The sequence below is a fragment of the Microtus pennsylvanicus genome, chromosome 2 (assembly GCF_037038515.1).
Source record: "Microtus pennsylvanicus isolate mMicPen1 chromosome 2, mMicPen1.hap1, whole genome shotgun sequence".
Lineage (NCBI taxonomy): Eukaryota > Metazoa > Chordata > Mammalia > Rodentia > Cricetidae > Microtus > Microtus pennsylvanicus.
The window spans coordinates 141,734,843-141,758,512 of NC_134580.1; the positions used below are offsets into that span (position 1 = coordinate 141,734,843).

A 23,670-nucleotide genomic window follows, 5' to 3' on the forward strand; every position below is an offset into this window, starting at 1 on the left:
GCTGGGAATTTAACCCAAATTCTCTGGAAAAGCAGCCAGTGTTCTTAACTACTGAGCTGTCTCTCCAACCCCAACTTGGGCCTCTTAATGGCATACTTCAGCTATAATATGTGATTCTTTATAGCCTGGTTTCATTAAAACCTACATACCTCCAGCTCCAATCCTTACCTCCCAGTATCAGATAAAGACCTGGATTCCATTTGGTTGGTGTCAGGACAGCAGTTCAAGTTTAATGGCAGATGCTGTTGGATTTTGCAGATAATGAGCAGTTGGCGCGATCAGGTACTAATTGCTTAGAGAACCTAGTGATATCCAATGGAGAGAAGTTCAGCCCTGCTGTTTGGGACGAAACCTGCAATTGCATGTTGGATATTTTCAAAACCACCATTCCACATGTGTAAGTGCTAAGGCGGTTACCATGTTTGTGTGTCCAGGGGACATTGCCTGGCTCCCGGGTGCAACTTACTCTGATCTTTGCCTTGTCTCCTGTTCCCTTAAGTTTGCTTACATGGAGACCTGCGGGAATGGAGGAAGAGTCATCAGATAAACATTTGGTAAGTTCCTTTATTTTCTTCTCGTATCTTAATAAGGTTAGTCAGCCTAGGCTAACAAGGTGGCTCAGTGGGTAAAGGCACTTGCTACCAAGCCTGATGGCCTGAGTTCAGTGCCCTAGACTCACATGGTAGAGGCAGAAAACTGACTCCTACAGGTGCACCATGGCACACCCTCCCCTTCCTAGCCCACCCAAATACTTAAAATAAGCAAATAAAATGTAATTTAAGACATCAGTCAATACACAGAGAAACCCTGTCTTGGGAAAAAAACCCACATCAAACGATCAGCCTATATGCTTTATAGTTTTCTTACAGGAGTGAAAAAGTTCACAAGGTTCACAAGATCTACTGTTAACATGCCTGCTTGGTGTGGTAGTGCACACCTTTGATCCCTGTGCTCAAGACAGAAGCAGGCAGGTCTCTGTGAGTTCCAGACTAGCCAGGGGATTTATAGTGAGCCCCTCTGCCTTGTCTCCCCAAGAACTAAGTAGGCCTTTATCATTTCCTACAAAGTACAGAAAGGTGTTTTTTAAAATAAGTCTCCTGCAGTAAAAACCCACGTGCATTTCTTGTCCTTTGTGTCTGCACATGCCAAGGGCTCGCACTCTATGCAGGTAGGTGAGCACAGAGCATTGTGAGCGTGTCTCTGTGTCTTTTTAAGAAGGTCTTCTCTCGGGGCTGGAGAGATGGCTCAGTGGTTAAGAGCATTGCCTGCTCATTCCAAAGGTCCTGAGTTCAATTCCCAGCAACCACATGGTGGCTCACAACCATCTGTAATGAGGTCTGGCGCTCTCTTCTGGCCTGCAGACATACACACAGACAGAACATTGTATACATAATAAATAAATATTTAAAAAAAAAAAAAGAAGGTCTTCTCAGGAGCTGCTCAGTACTGCAAGTTTGTTCTCTCTGGGACCAGCTTTCTGTTGAAATCCTCAAACAGCTCCTTGCTTATTGTTGTCCTGAATTAACAGTGCCCTGCTCACCAAATAAGTGATCATCTTATTTTTTGTTTTATTTATTTATTTGTGATGTTGTTGTTTTTTTGAGCCAGGGTCTCCCTGTGTATAACTGGCTGTCCTGGAACTCGCTCTGTAGATCAGGCTGGCTTCAAACTCACAGAGATCCTCCTGCCTCTGTCTCCTGAGTGCTGGGATTAAAGGTGTACACCGCCACCACCCAGGTATTTTTTGTATGAAGTCACATAAATTTTAATTAAAAAAAAAACTGTGATATGTGTATATCTGTGTGGATGAGTATGGGTTTGTGCATGTGAGTACAGTGCCCATGGAGTCCCGAATAGGGATTCAGATCCCCTGGAACTGGAGTTACAGGTGGTTGTGAAGCTGCCTGACTTGTGTACTGGGGATCAAACTCTGTTCCTCTGAAAGAACAGTCAAATGCTCTTAACTGAAAAATTCTGATTTAAATCTCTCTTTAAAATTCTTTGTTTTGAGCTGAGCGGTAGTGGAGCACACCTTTAATACCAGCACGCAGGAGGCAGAGGCAGGCGGATCTCTGTGAGTTCCCAATACAGAGCAGGTTCCAGGACAGCTAGGGCTACACAGAGAAACCCTGTCTTGAAAAACTAAAACAAACAAAAACAATTTTTGTTTTAGTACTTCAGGAAGGCGTGTGATTCATTTACATTCCCAAATAACACTAAGAACATTAGATTTTAAAAGGATTTGGGCCTTAAACGTGAAGATAGATGAAGTCAATGTTTATTCAATTTTTATTTTCCGATTTTTTTTAGACTTATTTATTTATTATGTATACAGTGTTCTGCATGCATGCATCCCTGCAGGCCAGAAGTGAGCACCAGATCTCACTACAGATGGTTGTGAGCTACCGTGTAGTTGCTGGGAACTGAACTCAGGACCTTTGGAAGAGCAGCAAGTCCTCTTAACCACTGAGCTATCTCTCCAGCCCTAGGTTGTTTAATTGTGTATGTTTGTGTGCCCGCCTGTATCTAAAGGACTACTTGGAGAAGTGCTTCTTAGTTCATAATGTGGATTCTGAGGATTAAACAGTAGATATAGTAGCCGGTGCTTTTACCTGCTGAGCCATCTCACTGGCCCAAGAGTTTATTCAGTTTAAAGTAAAGCATGGTATTTAAATATTTTCTGGGTTTGCTGGGTATGGTGGTGCTCAGACGTGGATGGATCTCTGTAAGTTCAAACCCAGCCTGGTCCATATAGTAAGCTCAAGAACAACCAGGGCTATATAGGGGGAGCTTGTCTCTAAAAACCTAAAGTAACTTACTTGGGTCACAAGGTTCAGCAGCAAGCACTTTTACCTGCTGTGCCATCTTGTTCATTCATCATTTTAGTTCTGTCTTTAAATATTCATTTTAGTATGAGAAGCTACAACATTGCTGGTTTATTTTTTAACTTGACCTAATTAAAAACCTGCCACACTCATCATTATAATGTGGAGAGAAATGTTTTGAGTTTAAATAGGAAACTGTGACATTTTAACTAATTTAACATGAGCCATAGGTATTAAAAGTTGGTTAAAAGTCACATCTTTGCTGGATACCAAAGAGAAACAAACATTGTCTTTTTGTTTTTTTCTGATTTACATTAGGATTTGGACCTGGACCGTCAGTCTTTGAGCAGCATAGACAGAAATGCCTCCGAGAGAGGACAGAGCCAGTTCTCCAACCCCACTGATGACAGCTGGAAGGGTGCACCATATGCAAGTAAGACTCTTTTGTTCTGGGTGTGTTGCCATTTAGTTATTTTAACTGGACCAGACATGTATGTGACGCAGATGTTTGGGAAGCACAGAAGTGTCAACAAACACTACTCTTCCTGCTCCTCCCCTTTCCCGTGCCACAGTGTTGCCAGGCTCACTTCAGCCTCTCTCAAGTCATTTTATCCATATACTTGCAAATACATGCTTGTACATAGTCACATATGTACCTACAAACACACGTCTTCCTCTCCTTTTTATACCAGTTATAGGATAGTATGTGATAGTGCGTTTTCACCTAATGCACCATTCACTATCAATACATAGTTTTCACATTCCTTCCTGCTGTTATCGGTACCCCAGTATATAGATGCATCTTTGTTTAGATGAATCTTAATAATGGACAGTTATTGTTTAATTATTGTCATTTGTGACTAGCACCCTTGTGTACTGTTCTGCGTTAACACACGTCATTAGAAAATTCCTAGAAATTAACTAGCAATGGGGTTAGAGGGTAAGAAGAACATTTGGTATTTTGATGGATGCTTCCAGGTTGCCATCTGTTAAGGTTGCTCCTGTTTGCTTGATCTTTGGGAATACTTCAATAAAATTATATGTCTCTAGAGTGATTTCCTGTTTAATTTTAATTGACCGGAGCCTTTTTCCATGTCTGTGAGAACCTGCTCTCTATGTCTGTCACGCCCACCTGGGGCTGTAGGTGCTCTGCAAACCAATTCCAGTGACTTCAAAGAAAAAACACCTGGACTGTGGCGTTGAGCACACATGCCTTTAATTCTAGCAGTGGATTTTGGGTTTGATGCTCCTGTCCTGATCTGTATAGATAGTTCCATGCCATCCAGGGCTGCACTGTATGGCCCTGTTTATGTGCCAGATGCTGTCCTGTTCCGTGTGCGAGTTCATTGGTCTTTCTGCTGTCCTTTGAAGAATGCCACTTTGCATTTGAATGGCAGGTGCTATAACTTACCAATGTGTAGTTGACAGGGCCAGACAGTTTTGACACTTCACAGTGTTCCAGTTCTGTCTGAAGTGGTGTCCCCATCATTTGTCTTCAGGGCAATCCCACCCCATTCTCCACGTGCCAGGCTGTGAAGTAAACACGGACTTGACTTCTGAAGCACCACAGTAGGATAAGACAATATGTGATCCCTGTTACCTTTTGAAGGAATAAAAATCCTCTTGAAATCCACTGAGAAGGCCCCTGGGACTGAGGTCCTGTCCTTTGGTGACTGCTCATAGCCAGAGGATTAAAGGTTCCTGATCTGTCATAATCTCTAAATCAAGTCATTAGTTGGATGGGGTCAGGTATAAACATGTCTGCATTTGGAGAGGTATTTGGGACTGGAGTCCCTGCTGTGCCTGCAGGCAGCAGTTAATTCTTCTCCTGCTTTCCCAACTCAGCCTCCCTTCTGAGCTCAAAATGTCTGCACAATTTCTTGTTTTGTTCTGTTTTGTGAACCACAATCCAACTTTAGTCCTGCTGGTCTGAAACTTACAGTCTTCCCGACTCCTGCTTCAGCCTCCAGGATATGGCCACCATACCTGGCTGAATAGTTTGGTTTTTTTATTACCATCAGCTACAACTTCTTTGTAATTTTTGTTTGAGACAAGTTCTCTGCATGTAGTCCTGGCTGTCCTGGAACTTGCTATTAGGTCAGAGCTTGCTATTTAGAGCTCTGCCTCGAAGTGTGGAATTAAAGGTGTGCCACCATGCCCAGCTAATGTCACTGTGTTTTTGTTTTGTTTCTGTTTTTTGAGTCAGAGTTTTTCTGTGTAGCCTTGGCTTTTCTAGAACTTGCTTTGACCAGGTTGGCCTTGATGAACTCAAGGAGATCCACTGCCTCTGCTGCCTGAGCACTGGGGATCATAGGTGTGTGCCACCACACCTAGATGACTTTGTATTCTTTAAAATTAAAGTTTGATTAGGGGGCTGGAAAGATAAGGTGTCTCAGCAATTGAGAGCACTGCCTGTTCTTATAGGGACCTAAATTTGGGTCCAGTTCTACTTGGAGGTTCATAACCTTCTATAACTCCAGCTCCAGGGGGTTTGATGCCCTCTTCTGGCCTCCTTGGATACCAGGAATGCACATGCAGCACAAATGTCTGTGCGGGTAAAACATTCATATACATTAAAAAAATCCTCCCCCCACCAAAAAAAATTTTTTTTAGGTGTTTCTGGAGATTGAACCCATGACTTTACATGCTAGGGAAACTTCTACCCCTGAACTGACTCCTCATTCCCTCGAAAGTTGGAACATTCTGCAGAGAGAGTTGTTACACTGTTGTAGACTTTTACACCCACGTTTAAAAAGACAACTGCTTTCCATCTTCCTGTCGCGGTGCTGGACTTTCCAACATTCTAGTTCTCTCATGCGCTGAGAGAGAGTTTCATTTTACCTAGTGGACCACGAATCGGACAGAACTTTTGAGATGCTCAAGCCCTCGAGCTGGAGACACAGGGTGCATGGAGCAGTCAGAATAAAGAACTGTGATTAGGCAAAGGTTCACTATTCTATAGGGTAAAAGAGCACCTCCTCATACCCCACTCCAGGGGTGGGGATCAAATCTAGAACCTCATGGGTACAAGTGCCCTAAAGATCATGTCAAAGATGTAGAGAAGTAGGAGATGCAGAAAGCTGCACCACTTCCAAGATGGAAAAAAGTGGCCAAGAAACTAAGAACTTAGAAGAGCTCCCCGGACCCTTATAAACTGAGCTATGTCTGCTTTCAGAAGCTAGCTGGTGTCGGCACCCTGCCTGCCCGCCATGAGGGCGCAGCCCACAGTTGCAGTGTAGGAGCACTGTGGCTGACGGTGAAACTTGCTGAAAGACACAGGTTCTGCAGTCGATTCTCTCACCTTCAGATCTTTGTTCAATTTTTCTTACTTTCCTTTTCAATTTTCCTGAATTTCCCTCCTTTTCTGCTTTCCTTTTTCTTTTGTTGTTTCATAACCACTTTTGGGAGGAGACATTTGGCATTTTGCTTAAGCTTGCAATACAACCCTGGTGGTTCACCTCTCTCTACCCTGTCATGCCACCGAACACCACTCTTAGGTCCTACCTGTTGTTTTGGGTACTGTGGATGTTTGGGGGGGGGGGCAGGGTTTTCATTCATTGTGTGTTCTGGGCACACAGGAAGAGCTCAGTGAAGAGTACTGAATCATTGTCAGGGTTAATGTTTATCATCTATGTAGATCAGAAGCTGTTGGCCAGCCTCCTCATCAAGTGTGTGGTTCAGTTGGAGTTGATACAGACCATTGACAACATCGTGTTTTACCCTGCGACCAGCAAAAAGGAGGATGCAGAGCACATGGTTGCTGCCCAGGTAACTACCCCAGGGCCTGGGCTGGGGCACTCTTGTCCATGGGAGGCTGTGAGTAGCAGCAACATGTTGGAGCCAGCACAGATGGGCAGTCCCGATCCCATCATGCTCATCTCTGTCCACCCTTACATTTAGAAACATTGTGCTGCTCACTGGCAGTTGAGCACAGTGAACAACATACACCACAGAGAACACTGAAAGGCAAAGGTCTTTATTCCCCTTAGAGTTGGCTTATTAGCATAGCACTGCCCAGGTACCACCCTCCCTTGGTGCTAGGGAAAGGTTTGTTTATCTCAGGGAAACTCCCTACCCTTGCTGTACAGCTTTATCATCAATAACTGAGAAGGCTGTGTGGTGGCACATGTGAGAGATCCCAGCACTCAGTAGGCTAAGGCCAGAGAGTTGTCATGAGTTCAAGGCCTGCCTGGGCTACTCAGTAAGTTTGCAGCTAGCTTGAGCTACATAAGACCTTGTCTCAGAAATCACAAACAGAAACAAAAGCAAGCCAGGGGATTACAGAGAAAACTACAACAAAAATGTGAGAGGAACAATATGTATATAAAAACTCCTGAAGCCAGTGAGATGGCTCAGTGAATGAAGCATTTGCCACTGACCCTGAAAACCTGAGTTGGAGCCCAGGGCCTACATGGTAAAAGGAGGGAAGCGACTCCCTCTGACCTCCATATACATGCTGTGGTACCCATGCACACACAAAATAAATGTAGCAGCCCCAGCTTTTTTTTGTGTGTGTGTGGTTTATCGAGACAGGGTTTCTCTGTGGTTTTGGAGCCTGTCCTGGAACTAGCTCTTGTAGACCAGGCTGGCCTCGAACTCACAGAGATCCGCCTGCCTCTGCCTCCCGAGTGCTGGGATTAAAGGCGTGCGCCACCACTGCCCGGCCCCCCAGCTTTTCTTTAGGAAGCACATCTTTGTATTGTATGTGAGGCTCTCTGCATGTAAACGATTCTAGAAGCAGAACTAGTGTCCAGCATCCAGGCAATAACCTTATGCTGCATTGGAGACTTTGCTAGCTTGAGGCTAGCATGCTCTGAGTGAGGGGCTGCAATCAGCCAGCAACCTGTATCCAGGCAGAGCCTCAGCCCTGTCGCCACCTAAGTGGATAAGAACTGCTGAATTTAACACAGCTGCACGTTCTGCCCTTTTCATTTTTTTAAGCTAAGCAGTCCAGTCCTTTGTTTTTACAAAGGCATGCAGACACTGTCACTTGAGAATGTTTTCCTGTGAAAACAGTACTGTGGCCATCAGCAGTCCCCTTTCCTCTTTCTGACCGTGCGAGTTACTCATCGGCTTTTCTGTCTCTGGATTTGCCTGTTGAGAGCATCTCATATATAGAGTACAGAGTGTGAACTTTGGGGTGTGATCCTTTAATTTAGCAGGGAGTTTTGAGTTCATTTGTATTACACAGCACAGCAGTATCTCTTTGACATATGGCCACATAACATTCTGCTGTGGCCATTCCATAGCACAGTTACTCCTCTGGCCATTATGACTGATACTGGGTGTGGCGGTGCTTGCCTGTAATCACAGTGCTGCGGAAGCTAAAACAGGCTACTGCACAGCAGTACTCTTACTCACTAAAAAAGAAAAATGTCCCATCTCCACCCCTCATATGGTGTCTTTAACAGTAGTAGAGTCTACCATCTGATTTGGTGGACACTTGACCATTTCATAAATACTGCTTTACTGTTAAACTCTAAGTTATGTGTATATAACACATGCTCATTCCTTGTCAGTTATGACCGGAAACTCCTCTCCCTTTCTATGTGTGTTTTCAGTTTTTGGTTTTGGTTTAAATTTTTTTCAAGACAGAGTTTCTCTGTGTAGTCTTGACTGTCCTAGAAAACTCCCTCTGCAGACCAGGCTGGCCTCAAACTCAAAGATCCACTGCCTCTGCCTCCCAAGTGCTGCGATTCAACGAGTGTGCCACCACCACCTGGCTTGTTTTTTGTTTTGTTTTTTTTTTTGTTTTTTGTTTTTTGTTTTTTGAGACAGGCTCTCATGTCTGCCAAGACTGGCGTTGAACTTGCTTCCTAGCTTAGGCTGGGCTGTGTTCCATCTCCTGCCTTTACATCCCCAGTGCTAAGGTTACAGGTGCACCCCACCATACTTATCTATAGAACCATGTTTTAAGAGTTTTTTTTTAATTTTATTTGTATGGGTGTTTTGTCTGCATAAGTATCTGTGCACAAAGTGCCTGCTGCCCAAGGAGGCCAGGAGAGGTCGTTAGATCTCCTGGAACTGGAGTTTTAGTCAGTTGTGAGCCAACATGTGAGTTACAGCCAGAGCTCTTTAACTGCTGAGCCCCCCTCTAACTGTTTTAAGATGTTTATATAAGTGACCAGAGGTGGTGGTGCACACCTCTAATCGTCGTGCTCTAGAGGCAGAGGCAGGAGGAGCTCTGTGAATTCAAGGCTGGCCTGGTCTACAGAGTGAGTTTCAGGATGGCCAGATCTACATAAAAGAGACCCTGTCTCAAAAGAAAGGGTGCTCTGCATGAGGTGTCCTTACATCTTCAAACATGCTTTGTTCTTGTGTACTGTGTAAAGTGGGAACCCAGTTCTGTCTCTGGTGTGTGATGGTCTTGCGCCCTCAGCACGGATGCAGTCTTTCCTTTCCTGGCATTTGTCTCAGAAGCCACTTTACCATCAGTACAAGGCCTGTTTCTGTGTCCTCATGCTGCTTAATTCATCGCCATCTGTGTGCCAGCGGAACACTAACCTGATTCTTGTAGCTTTTTAGTGTTTTAGAAGCTGGGAATGTCTTGTATGTTTTCAAGATTTCTCTACCAATCCAAATCTTGTATGGAGTTTAGCATCTGCTTTAAAATAGGGTCTCACTGTACAGCTCAGCCTCGAACTCACTGGGTAGCCCAAGCTAGTCCTGATCATCCTGTCTCAGCTGGTATAGCAGGTAGGTGTGTGTTAGCACATCTGGCATCAGCTGGGGTTTTGACAGCAACTGCTCCAGAGTTTTAGATCAACTTAGGACACTTTACAGTCTTTCCTCCTCAGCCTCTTACGAGGAGGATGGCCAATTCCTAGAAATTTCCAGAAATATAAAAGTCTCTTGAGCATGTGTCAGGTTTCAGGCTGTACATTGACTAACAGTTTGGAGCACTGCACACATATTTAGCCAGTCTTAAGGCCATCGCTGGGCTTGAGTAGTCATCTGACTGATCTCCAATAGCCATGGGCTTAGCTCTCCTCTCCCTGTCTTTGTTAGCTTGGGACTCTGGCCATCTGCCACTTTGATTGCATTTGAAAAGAGAAAGCACAGGATCTCTGTGAGTTCGAGACCATCCTGGTCTACAAGAGCTAGTTCCAGGACAGGCTCCAAAACCACAGAGAAATCCTGTCTCAAAAAAAACAAAAAAGAAAGAAAGAAAGAAAAAGGAAGAAAGAAAGAAAGAAAGAAAGAAAGAAAGAAAGAAAGAAAGAAAGAAAGAAAGAAAGAGAAAAGAAAAAAGAAAAGAAAAGAAAAAGCACAGTGTTGTAGTGAGGTACTGAAGCACACTCCCTGCTTACGCAGCAGACAGTACTGACTGACAGCTTGGAAACATGGGTCCCAAGCCCGCCACCACACAGCCCCTCAGCATGCAGCCAGAGACAGACTCTGAGTGGAAGCACTCCAAGAGTGATTCTGAGAGACTTGGACTGTCTTGTCTGTCTGCCCTAACAATGCCTCAGTACCTGCTAAAGTCTTCATTCAGCCATCTTGTTTCTCCCCTTTAGCAAGACACACTAGATGCAGATATCCACATCGAGACGGAGAATCAGGGCATGTACAAGTTCATGTCTTCCCAGCACCTCTTCAAGCTGTTGGACTGCCTGCAGGAGTCCCATTCGTTCTCCAAGGCCTTCAATTCCAACTATGAGCAGCGAACTGTTCTCTGGAGAGCAGGTGAGGCACACAGACAGGCTTGTGACAAGCCATACCAGACACCATCCTAAAATACTAAAGTCTTTGGAGAGAGTTCTGATGTTAATATTGTTTTAATTTATTGTTTGTTTTTATGTGTATGAGCGTTTTACCTGCATGTATGTTGGTGTACCACATGCCTGATGTCCATGGGGGTCAGAAGAGGGCACTGCATCCTCTCGGAATGGAGTTGTAGTTAGCTGTGAGCCTCCATGTGGGTGCTGGGTACTGAAGCTGGGTCCTCTGGAAGAGCAGCCAGTGCTCTTGACCATGGAACCGTCTCACCAGCCTATATGATACTTACATATTTTTTTTTTAATATTTATTTATTTATTATGTATCCATAGTCTATCTGTGTGTATCCCTGCAGGCCAGAAGAGGGCACCAGACCTCATTACAGATGGTTGTGAGCCACCATGTGGTTGCTGGGAATTGAACTCATGACCTTTGGAAGAACAGGCAGTGCTCTTAACCACTGAGCCATCTCTCCAGCCCCCTGATACTTACATATTTTTCCATGGGTAGAAACTGTAGGTGTCTTACAATCCTGAACTTTGCCAAAACATTCTACAGACTTTTGTTATGATCCCTTAACCTTCTCCCCAGATACCTTGTTTTGTCGAAACAAAATTGTTTGCTATGAGCCCAGGCTATGGTAGTCTCCGTCTCAGCCTCCTGAGTGATAAGATTACAGCTGTGGCCACTAGGCCTGACTCTGAGGTTTTGTTGTTGTTGTTTAGTTTGTTTTGTGTGGGCTTGGTTTAGTTTTGGTTTGGTTTGGTTTTTGGTACAGGGTTTCTCTGTGTAGACCTGGGTACCCTGGAACTCACTCTGTAGAACCTCAAAGATCTGTCTGCCTCTACCTTGAGTGCTGGGATTAAAGGCATGCGCTACCTTGCCCATTTTAAATGACTGTTGTCCATGCCCATTGCCTGTGGGAAGGTTTTGTCCAGAGTAATTGGCACATCTCTGGCTGATTGTTTTTATATATATTAATATTTTATATACTAACATTTTGTTCATTCTAATTATTAATGTAATTATTAATTTTACATTAATATTTTATCTATTATATATGTATAAAGCATATTTTCATACTTAAAAAAAAACTGTGGTGCTTTGTAGGCAAAATCATCCATCATCTGTTGAAGGGAAGGATCTTAGTTTGTTTTCCCAGCTGCGGGGCAGCTCAGTCCCAAAATAGCCACACAGATACTGTATTAACTAAATCACTGCTTGGCCCATTATCTGTAGCTTCTTCTTGACTAACTCCTACATATAAATTTAACCCATCTCCATTAATCTGTGTATCACCACGTGGCAGTGACTTACCAGTAATGTTCTGGCGTCTGTCTCTGGTAGGGATACATAGCTTCTCTCTGACCCTGCCTCCTTTCTCCAGCATTCAGTTTCGTTTTCCCCACCTACCTACCTTATCAGGCCAAACTAGTTTCTTTATTAACCAATGGTATTCACAGCATACAGAGAGGAATCCCACATCAATCTTTTTTTATGATATGGGCTTTCTCTATGTAGGCCTGGCTATCCTAGAACTTGAACTCACAAAAATTCACCTGTCTCTGCCTCCCAAGTGCTGGGATTAAAGGAAATTCTTTCTTAAAATTTATCTTTTTTTTTAAAGTTTTATTTATTTATTATGTATACAATATTCTGCCTGCATGTATCCCTGCAGGCCAGAAGAGGGCACCAAATCTCACTGCATATGGTTGTGACCCACCATATGGTCGCTGGGATTTGAACTCAGAACCTCTGGAAGAACAGACAAAGGTCTTAACCACCAAGCCATCTCTCCAGCCCTTTTTTTTTTTTAACTTTTTTTTGGGGGGGGGGGGTTCGAGACAGGGTTTCTCTGTAGCTTTGGAGCCTGTCCTGGAACTCCCTTTGTAGACCAGGCTGGCCTCGAACTCACAGAGATCCACCTGCCTCTGCCTCCTGAGTGCTGGGATTACAGGCGTGCACCACCACCGCCCGGCCTTTCTTAAAATTTAAAAACTGTTGTCTGTGCATAACATAAAGGTATGTACATACCATAGCATGTGTGTTGTGGCTGTCAGAAGACAACTTTGTGGAGTCAGCTCAGGTCTCCAGGCTTACACAGTAAGTGACTTTTCTCACTGGGCCCTCTTGCCAGCCTGAACTCTAGAATTCTCTTTTCTTTTTTGGTTTTTTAAGACAGAGTTTCTCTGCAGCTTTGGAGCCTGTCCTGGAACTAGTTCTTTTTTTTTTCTTTTAAATTTATTTATTAATTATGTATACAATAGTCTGTCTGTATGTATGTCTGCAGCCCAGAAGAGGGCACCAGACCTCATTACAGATGGTTGTGAGCCACCATGTGGTTGCTGGGAATTGAACTCAGGACCTTTGGAAGAGCAGGCAATGCTCTTAACCACTGAGCCATCTCTCCAGCCTGGAACTAGTTCTTGTAGACCAAGCTGGCCTCAAACTCACAGAGATCCACTGGCTTCTGCCTCCCAAGTGCTGGGATTAAAGGTGTGTGCTCCACCACCGCCTGGCATGAGTGCTAAAATTCTTAAATGGAAGAAGCACTGCACCTGCACAGGTCACGCTGGAGAGTCATGACCACCACCATTTGCCTCACGGTTTCTTTTTTTTTTTTTTTTTTGGTTTTTTGAGACAGGGTTTCTCTGTGGTTTTGGAGCCTGTCCTGGAACTAGCTCTTGTAGACCAGGCTGGTCTCGAACTCACAGAGATCCGCCTGCCTCTGCCTCCTGAGTGCTGGGATTAAAGGCCTGCGCCACCACCACCCAGCTGCCTCACAGTTTCTTGCTTAACTAGAGGACTACCTCTCCCATGGCATCTCAACTGTCCAGGCTGGTAATGTGTACTGCTGACCTGATTGCCTTGTCTCTCTAGGCTTCAAGGGCAAGTCCAAACCCAATCTTCTCAAACAAGAAACCAGCAGCTTGGCCTGTTGTTTGAGGATCTTGTTTAGAATGTATGTCGACGAGGACCGCAGGGATTCTTGGGGTGAAATACAGCAGCGACTTTTAACGTAAGATTGTTTTCCCATTAATTTTACCTAATAATTCTGTGAATTAAAAAGAATAGGAGAGGGCCAGAGCGATAGATCAGGGATTAAATGTTTTGAGTATTTTACTCTTTTGACTTTCTTTGAGGGGCCCACCACCCAGCTCCCAAATAAATCACACATGGAGGCTCATTCTTAGCTATAAACTTGCGGCCTTAGCTGGGCTTGTTTCTTGCCAGCTTTTCTTATCTTAAATTATCCTGACCTTTTTTGACCTCTGGGCTTTTCTCTTTCTCTATTTCTGTAGACCTTGCTTTACTACTTTCTCTGTGGTTTGCTGTGTAGCTGGGTGGCTGGCCCCTGATGTCCTCCTCTCCTTGTTTTCTTGCTCCTAGTTCCCTCTCCTCCCAGATTTCTCCTTCTATTTTTACTCTCTGCCTGCTGGCCTGCTGCAGAGGGGGAGGGGTTGTTGGGATTAAGACACGGAAGCTTCTTTTCAGGTGGAAAAACAGTAACCTTTATTTTACCCCAGCTAAAGCCTTTTATACCTCTACTACTTCTATGTAAAACCACCGGCCAGAAAGAACACAAACATCCTTGTCAATTATAGACCACAAGGAAGTTCAGCTGTGTGGAGGGGGGTTGTGAGGGCAGCTAGATCACAACACTAATCCCCGCCTGTCCTTGCTTCTACCTCACTATTGTCCATTCATCGCTTTATTAGACCATCAGGTGTTTTAGACAGGCAAAGAAAATCACAGCTTCATAGAGTTAAACATATACAGCGTAAACAAAAGTCACACACCTGAAAATAATATTTTCCAACAGTTAAGAGCCCTGGCTGCTCTTCCAGAGGTCCCAAGTTCAGTTCCCAGAAACCACCTAGTGGCTCACAACCACCTAGGATGAGATCTGGTGCCATCTTCTGGCCTGCAGGCATATGTGTAGACAGAACACTGCATACATAATAAATTTAAAAAAAAAGCCAGGTGTGGTGGCACACACTTTTTGTCCTGAACTTGGGAGACAGAAGCAAGTGGATCCCTTTGAGTAGCAGGCCAGCCAGGATTACATACAAAAGTGTAGGAGAGAAATTCCTACTCAACACCACTCCGTGATTGGCTTTCTTCTGCCTCATCCATTCAGATCCTAGAATCCTGAGCAGAGTAGGCAGGGCTATTCCTCTGCATTCCAACCCCTCCCTGAACTGTAAAAAGTGCTCTGACCTCTGAGTGCTGAGACTGAGGGAAGTCCTGGCTCTGGCTGGTACTCAGGTGGGTAGGTTTCTCCTGTGAGGAGGTCCAAGGAGTTGCTGTCAGCCCTGACATCCTGTCATTCCTTCTTTGCAGGAAGATACAGGGTCATAGAATTAGCAGGTTCAACACACAGAAGTGTAGCAATGTAAACTGCAGGCCAGTTTCCACCCACTTCCTGGCCATTACCAAAAGGCTGCTGAGCTTCATATTTCGTAGTTCTCTTTGATGCTGGGGTGTGAATTTGACCTTGACAGGCTAAGTACATTCTCTACCACTGAGCTGCACCTCAAGTTCCCAGGTTTTCTTTTACTCTTCTGAAATCTACAGTAACACACATCATTGGCTCCCTGCACTAAGGCGGCAGTCTCCAACACAACTAGTAGCGGCACACAGAAACATCATTCTGTGGCTCTTAACTGTTAAGTGGGTGTATCAATTTTCAATATTTTGATTTTGGTATATTCCTATAATAAAATATTGGCAGCTATTTGGGGATGAGGGGCTGACTACATAGTGCAGTGGTAGACATCATAGGGTCATTTCTTAGCATTATGTGGACACACACACACACCCAAAAAAAGAGATGTAGGAGGAGAAATCAGCTATAAAATATTCTCGTGTGTCCTTTAAAACAATGGAGTTCCTTTCTTACAGTAATAATTTTATACCCTTTCCAGATGTCTTACAGTGAGAATATTATAATAGACTTTTGTTTGATCTTTTGAAATGGGATCTCATGTAGCCCAGGCTGCCTCAGACTGACCATGTAGCCAAGGATGACCTTGAACTCCTGGTCTCCTTCCTCTGCCTCCTAAATGTTGGGGGTGTGTTACACCAACCCCAGCACTAAGTCTTGACTGAAAGAATTATTTGATTAAAGGAGCTACAATGGTTCTTCCCCACCCTTCCTTGGGACAGAATCTCCCTATATACCACAGAAAACTGGCTAGTTTAAACTCATAATTCTCCCGCCTTATTCTCTCCATACCCTTGTCATTAAATCAAGCCTAAAGCATAGGCTCCTAGCATCTCTTGTCTGGGCTGCCGCACAACATTTAAGTCTGGAGGAATTTCACGTGGTACGGGTGAGAAGGGAGACAGTTAATATATACAGTGAAGAAGTCCTCAGTGCTTCATGTGCTACAGACTGACCAAGCTTCACATTGGCCATTGCCAGAGCCAAGCTTTCATGTGACAGAAAAAATGAAGACCTGGTGGTTTGCCCAGGTTGGCATAGCCAGTGTAGGTATTTAGTAGGGCACTGAAGGAATCTGACTCTTCACTGGACATGAAATGCCAACTACTGTCTTGACATGCCTGTCTCTTAATTCCAGGGTTTGCAGTGAAGCGCTTGCCTATTTCACTACTGTGAACTCTGAAAGCCATCGGGAAGCATGGACGAATCTCCTGCTGTTACTCCTAACCAAAACCCTCAAAATTAATGACGAAAAGGTACAGTGAATGCTAATGTCTCTTGCAGACTCTGGTCGGGGTAGGTGCTTTTCTTCCAGTTGAGATGACTGTGCAGACAGCTCGTTAGGAAAGTGGGTGTCTTCTGATGACAGGGCCTTTCCCAGCTGAGAAAGGATGAAGTGTGAACCATGTGTGTGGCTGTTGGGGAAGCAAGACTATTATAACTAAAATTCAGTATCATTAAAATGGACAGGTTCGTTGAGGGTGTTTTGTGATAGGGCCTCATATAGCCCAGGACTCCCTGTGAGCTGAAGATCACCTGATCCTTCTGCCTCTACTTCTGCAGCATTATAAGACTTATTTACAAGCTGGCCAGTGGTGGCACACATCTTTAATCCTAGCACTCAGGAGGCAGAGGCAGCCTGGTTTACAAAGTGAGTTCCAGGACAAAAAAAAAAAAGATTTATTTACTTACTGATTTGTGTGATGTTGGGGGTGTTCGGGATTGAACTCAAGGCCCTATGCATGCTAGGCAAGCACTCTACCAACTAAGTCACACCCAGATCTCGTTTTCTTGAGTGTGCTGCGACTGCCTGGCCATGAGAGGTCTTGCTGTGTAGCCCAGACTGGCCCAGAACCTGCAGTCTTTCTGCTTTAGTCATATGCCACGTCGCCCAGCTAAAAGTTTTAATAATAAGAAAAAGCTGCAGCAGTGTTGTTGAATATTGTTGTTTAGACTGAGATAAATACCTTTGGAAAACTGGTGCAAAACCAAAGAAATGTTCCATATCTAACTTGGCTTTCTGCTTTCCCACTGCAAGTTCAAAGCACACGCTTCAGTATACTACCCCTACTTGTGTGAAATCATGCAGTTTGACCTGATCCCTGAGCTCCGAGCAGTTCTCCGGAAGTTCTTCCTGCGGATAGGCCTGGTGTATAAGATATGGATTCCAGAAGAGCCATCACAAGTGCCCGCAGCACTGTCATCAACGTGGTAGCACTGGCTCCCACGGTCACTGCTATGGTTCTGCAGAGTATCCGTCATGACATCCTGGCTGGCAAACAGGGAGCCACCCACCCTGTTGGGGTTCAGACCTGGATAGTGGTGACCTGTACATTGGCCTCCTCAGAGTCCCCAGCAGAGGCTCACGGTGTCTCATTAACCCATTGCATACCAGTAACAGAGTGATGGAGAGTCAGCTCTCCATCCGTCGTTCCGTTTCGCTGACAGAACTATCACATCTGTCGTTGTGAAAACCACCGTTTTCTCGCAGAGTTCCAAGACTGGCGATAAATGTTTTGTTGGAGGAAGTCATTCTCCTTGGATGTACTGAACATCACTGTATAGATTCGTGTTTATTGGAGAGTGTGTTAATAAAATTCCTCGTAAGGCTAACTGCCGCCTAAGTACGCTGGGTGTTTTGTTGTTTGAATGTATTAGAGAAGTTTGAATGTTTGTGTCAGTTTTGGGTCAGCCTATTTAGATTAAGAAAGGTAGGGAAAAGAATGTTATTTCTTATGTTTTGTTATTGTCTGAGTGACTTCTAGAGTATTTTACAAAGTTATATTGAAGATTTGATTAAAGGCAGAGCTTAGTAGATGTAAAGAGCTTGCAAGGTTTGAAGAAAATGTAGTGCCTCATGGCTCCCTGTTTTAGTAAGGTGGGGAGACAAAGTCTGTAGGGAAAAAAGAGTTTAATGAAGGTGTTAGCCTTCCTGGAAGTATTTGTGGGTGAGTGTTCCGTTAAATTTTCTAGATAAATTTTCCAGAATGCATTGCACATCTCTCTGAAATCTCTAATATGAAATAGTAATGAAAATGAAACACCTGACCCAGAGTTTGTTTATCCTTGAGTAAACCTTTGTAGTTTTTTCTCAGCAGTGTCTGACAGTTAGTGTGGCTGCTTTGCCGTCCCTGTTAGAGGGACCATCAGAGGAGGGGACAGTAACTTAGTATAATAAGGGTCACTCCAGTGCCCCCCACCCTGCCATGAGTGGAACTGGAGCTACTGTGGGGCCAGCACAGCTGGACTGTGACAATGGCCGGGGTGGCACCTAGAGCTGTTAATTAGGGCCAGGAGCTGGCGTCTTTGGCGAGATTAGATTCTGGGGTCCTTACACTGGTAATGGTGTCATGCCCAGAACCTCATAGAGAGAATTCTGAGCGCTCCCAACACCCACAGCAGCAAAGCTAGAGGAAGCTTAATCGATCTGGAGCCCATGAAAAAGACAACACACGATTCCTTGTCTGCCCTCCCCCACTGTTCATCTGGGGCAGCACTGAGTACTAAGCTATGTCATGAAATGCAGTGGAAACATCCAGACTTCTGCCTGCATCAAGTCCTACAAATTGGGGTTGTATTATGTCAACTCTGGTGCCTTAGAAGTTAGTCAGCCCTTGGGAGTGCGTCTGTGGAATTGGACCCTTTTTTTCTTTTTAGAGAGGGATTCCTGGTGCTTTTGCTGTTTTTTTCTCTTGTTTTTGACAGCCTCGCCACATGCTCAGTTTGGCCAGCAGAACTTGTGTTTATGCTTGTATTTCCCAAAAAGTATTTTAATTTCTCTACCAAAGAAAAAAGTAGCAGGTTGAGATCATTCCTAACACATCAGCTGAGAGGGCCATGACCTCGCAGGGCGGGATTGTGGGAGAATGTTGGCGTAAGTGCAGGTGTGAGCACATGTGACTGACGTGTCTTGGAATCTGTTACATCTTTTGCTGCACCGCAAACCTGCACCTGAGATGTCCTCCCTGGTGTTGCCACTCAGCATGACCTCAGCTCTCAGTGGTCCCTGCAGTATTTGTACTACACATGTAATCAGGGAACATGCATTATGTTCAGTGGGTACATCCTGCCTGAGCTGTGTCCCTGACTGGTGGCTCTCCTCCCCTGTCATGTGACATTCCACCCATCTACACCAGCGCTTTGCCCCCAGTGTTCCCTGCCTCCTCTGTAATTTTTGCCCCTTACAGAGTGGGGAGTGTGTCAGTGTGTTTTCTTACTGACTTTTCTGGGCTCGAATTTCTTTATCATTTTGTTATGTAAAAAGATTGATTTTTCTGAATGATGCATTTGAATTGTACAGCAATAGATCTTTTAAAAGCAGTGTAAAACCATTCAGGGTAACTTTTCTTGTCAGTGGACAGTGGTGTCCCTGACCTCCAGAAACAAGCCATTCAGTATAAATTCTTTGTAATGAACAAATCTAGTCTTTGTCATGGCAAATGTAGCTTGAGCCCACTGGACATCAGTGCAGAGTGGGAACAGCTGTGTACCCTCACAGGCAGATGCTGCCCAGGGGCAGCAGAGGAGGAAGGGCGGAGCAGCTTATCTTCCAAGGCCTTATTTCTTTATCAGAATGCTTTAAGTGTTGGTCTCTGAAGAAGTTTCTGTTCCCAAGCTGCAGTTCCAAGCGGTTCTGTTAAGAAAATCACCAGCTTTGGCATCTGAGCAGCAAACAGAGTGGGGATGCCATGTCTGGTGTGCGCATGTCTGGTGTGCGCCCTAGAGTCAAGCACACCTTCCCTCATCCTGTATAACTAAAGCAGACATTAGGAAAGTTGTATAGTGATATCTGTAAACACAACACTTTCCTCCAACAGGTGACTTTTGTGAAAAAAAAATGAGAAAAACTATAAAGACACCACCTTCAAAAAAAAGTTTTGTTGTTGTTCTTTTGTGATTATGGCTATGTATTTACTTGTCTTTCTACTTCTAAAAAAACATGCTGGCACATGCAGATGTGGCCGCCCCACTCAGGTGTTTGTTGCTACAGTGCTAGTGGATACTGGTGGCAGTAGGCACTGGATCCTCCTGAACCCTGTTTCACTGTCTGTGGGAGGGTAGACACAGCTAAAGCTCACATGAAGCTGGAGTTGTCTACTAGCAGCTTTGTGGTTTGGGAAGCATCAAAACAAAACAAAAAAACCAAAGCTGAGCATCGTAAAGAATGACTCCATCTGAAAATCCTTGCTCTCAGAAAATGACACTCATCAAATGTGTGGGTTTTCTCAGTGTTCTAATTTTTTAAAAAATTTTATCTTGCATATTTGCATCAAACATTTCTTTATGTGCAAATGTATGTTTTTCCTCTTTGAAAATGCCTAAAAGTTAGTTACTAGCTACTTTGATTTCATCTATACACAATGATTAAGTGCATTTAATATTGATAATTTAATGAAAAGCATTCCTTGCCCAATGGATGTAAACATTTTTGAAAGAATAAAGCAGAATTATATAATATGAAATGCTATGTAAAGTTTTCTATGTAAAAATATTATGTATAATACTATTAAATACCCCATGCTTTGATCAGGTGGAAAATCAATAAAGTTTTAAAAAGTAAAGCCGATCCTAATGTCATACTTTATATTCTGTCAAGCCGTATAGGTTGGACTGGGTTGAGTTTGTTGCCAGAGCAGATACAAACTTGTCATTCCCCGCTGGTGATGGGACTTGGCTCCAGGCAGGGGAGATGGCTGGTGAGCTGAGCCTGACCCCTGGGACCCACATAAAGGTGGAGACAGACCATCCACAGAGGTTCCTCTGGTCTCCACACTTGGCACTCCACACACCCACACATTTATAAAATAAAAATGAAAGCAGAGGGCAAGAAATCTTCATAACAGCAGTCCTGGCCACCAGTCTCTGACCCATCACTGTCTCGGTTCTGCTCACTGGCAGGGTAGTCTGTCAAGTGTGTGGTGGGGTCCCCTCCGGCTTGCCCAGGCTTTATGCCTTCTCCTTTCCTAGCATGAGATCTCCTGGAGGATTCTGATTTCTTGGAGTCCATTGTTAAGGTGGTCTGATCATCACAGTGTATCATCCTCACTCTTCTTGCACAGCCGTGGTGAGTTCCAGAGTGCGACAGCCACACCGTGCCCAGGAGACAGCATTCCGCAACACGCCCTCTTTCCTAGCTCTTAAATTCCTTCTGCCTTCTCCTCCATGATGGTCCTTGAATGTTGAAGGGAGACGATGATAATACTGATGACCCCTTTGAGTGTATGATGCTGAAGAGTGAGCTCCAGAGGTCAGGCAAGACAGGTGCTGTCGCTGAGCTACATCCCCAATCTTTTTCAGTATTTATTTACTTGTTTATTTATTTATGGGGAGAATTTTTTATATCCCAAATTAGCCTTTGAACTTGCTATGTAGCAAAGGATGACCTTGAACTTCTGATTCTCCTGCCCCCACATACTCATAATGTTGTCATTATGAGGGGTGCACTGCACTGGTCTTTATTCAGTTCTGGGGATCAAATCCAAGATTCCATGCGTGCTGGTTTTACCAATGAACTATAACAACAGCTTCAAAAGTAGAATTCTCAGGCTCCACATGGCAGCGTGGGAGGACTGGCCCATGGCTGGCATCATTTCCTCAACCTTCAGTCAGCACTGCAAAGCTGTGTGTGTGAGTGTGTCTGAGACCCTCTTTATGAATGTGTGTATGTGTCTGTCCCTCCTAGCACACACACCCCTAGAAGTGGCTGAACAAGAGGTCTGTCTCCACAGATCCATATGACTTCAGGGAGACCTCAAAGGACCACTGTCTGGATGAGCTAACCTTTGCCTGTGGACAGACTAGCTGTGAGGAGGAAGAAGGTAGAACAGGGCCGGAATGAAGCTTTCCAAGGAGGGCGCTGGTCTCGGGAAGCACCACCTGTGAGAATGAGGATTTGGGAAAGGTTTCATGAAAACTAGGCATGGGCCTGAGGTGGTATATGTAGCTCAGCAGTAGAGTACATGTTTAGCATGCATTGAATCCTGTGTTTAATCTCTAACACTACAAAAAATAAGAATAACAGCCTGGTGGTGCATACTTGCAATCTCAGCTACTTTATTTATTTGGTTGGCTGGTTGTGACAGGGTCTTAGTCTGTAACTCGGGCTGGCCTTGACCTCATAGCAATCCCCCACCTCTGTCTTTCAAATGCTGGAACTACTGAACACACCCCAGACCTGGTTTTATGGAGCACTGGGAATGAAACTCGAGGGTTAGTGTATGCTAGACGAGCAAACGAACTACAGCTGCAGCAGCTGTAAACTTACTTCAAGGCTGGGCAGTGGTGGTGGAACGTGCCTTTAATCCCAGCACTCTTAAGTTCAAGACAGCCTGATCTACAGAGTGAGGTCCAGGAGAGGCTCCAAAGCTACAGAGAAACCCTGTCTCAAAAAAACAAATAATAATAATAGTAATATAATAAACCCAAAAAAACTTACTTCAAAAAAAAACTTTTGCTTTTGTTTTATATTTTTGTTGTTGTTGTTGTTATTGATATTCTCGACAGGGTTTCTCTGTGTAGCCCAAGCTGATCTGAAACTCACTCTGTAGACCAAGCTGGCCTGGAACTCAGAGATCCCCTTGCCTCTGCCTCCTGATGCTGGTTAAAGGCCTGCAGTGCTATGCCCCGCACCAAACAAAAGTTTTTAATTACACTTTTTATGTGCATGCAAAGGTATACTTTATGTGTACATGTCAACAAGTATGCTGTGGCACAGGTGGAGGTGACAGGACAACTTCCAAGAATAAGTTCCATCCTTTAACCATGTAGATCCTGGGGTTTAGACTCTGGTTGTCAGGCTTGGTGGCAAGTGCCATGAGCCACAGAGCCATGTAAGAAGCCCCAATTTTTTATTTTTTAAATGAGGGAACAGAAAAGTCAAGCTTAGGTGTGAATGGAAGTTTCTGTCCTGCTCGCTCACACAGTCATTCACTCCCAAATAAACACACAGAGGCTTATATTAATTATATACTGTTTGACCTATTAACTCAGGTTTATTAATAACCCATAATTCTTATCTGTGTTTAGCCACGTGACTTGGTACCTTTTCTCACTAAGGCATTCTCATCTTGTTTCCTCTGCGTCTGGCTAGTGACTGACTTTGCCTTTCCTCTTCCCAGAATTCTTAGTCTGATTGCCCCATCTGAACTTCCTGCCTGGCTACTAGCAAATCAGCATTTTATTAAACTAATACAAGTGACAAATCTTTAGAGTGTGCAAGAGCATTATCACACAGCACTCATGCCTCCGGTAGCCCCACACTTGGTAGATGGAGCAGGAGGATCAGGTGTTCAAGGTCAGTCTACATAGGCCAATCATAAGAACTGACCTCAAAAGCCCAAAATAAGCCAGGCATGGTAGCCTAGGCCTGCAATCCCAGCAGTTAGGAGCCTGAGACAGGAGACCTAAAGCAAGTTAAAGGCCGGCCTGGGCTACAGAGTGAGTCACTGTCTCAAAATCAAAACAAAAACCAACCTAAGTAGAAACAGAGAATACAGACATCACATTTTTTTTCTATCCAGCTTACATCCTGAGCTGGACAGTGGGGGTGTTTCTGCCACATTGACTGTACTCAGTAAGAACTAAAGGCCCCTCTTTGTTGTTAAAAAATTTATTCTTGGGCTGGAGAGATGGCTCAGTGGTTAAGAGCATTGCCTGCTCTTCCAAAGGTCCTGAGTTCAA

At 44.3% G+C, this 23,670-nt stretch overlaps 1 protein-coding gene across 2 annotated transcripts in view; it reads left to right on the forward strand.

Moving 5' to 3' along the window:
• Positions 1 to 20,552, forward strand: part of Arfgef2 (ARF guanine nucleotide exchange factor 2) — an 82,484-nt gene extending 61,932 nt beyond the window's left edge. For both annotated transcript variants that reach the window (XM_075963111.1, XM_075963112.1), the window contains exons 32-39: positions 259 to 397; positions 500 to 554; positions 3,144 to 3,258; positions 6,463 to 6,593; positions 10,343 to 10,511; positions 13,425 to 13,563; positions 16,130 to 16,247; positions 17,030 to 20,552. In XM_075963111.1, coding sequence (XP_075819226.1) covers positions 259 to 397; positions 500 to 554; positions 3,144 to 3,258; positions 6,463 to 6,593; positions 10,343 to 10,511; positions 13,425 to 13,563; positions 16,130 to 16,247; positions 17,030 to 17,206 — 1,043 coding nt within the window. In that variant the 3' untranslated portion in view covers positions 17,207 to 20,552. The remainder of the gene's footprint in view (positions 1 to 258; positions 398 to 499; positions 555 to 3,143; positions 3,259 to 6,462; positions 6,594 to 10,342; positions 10,512 to 13,424; positions 13,564 to 16,129; positions 16,248 to 17,029) is intronic.
• The last annotated feature ends 3,118 nt before the right edge of the window (positions 20,553 to 23,670 follow it).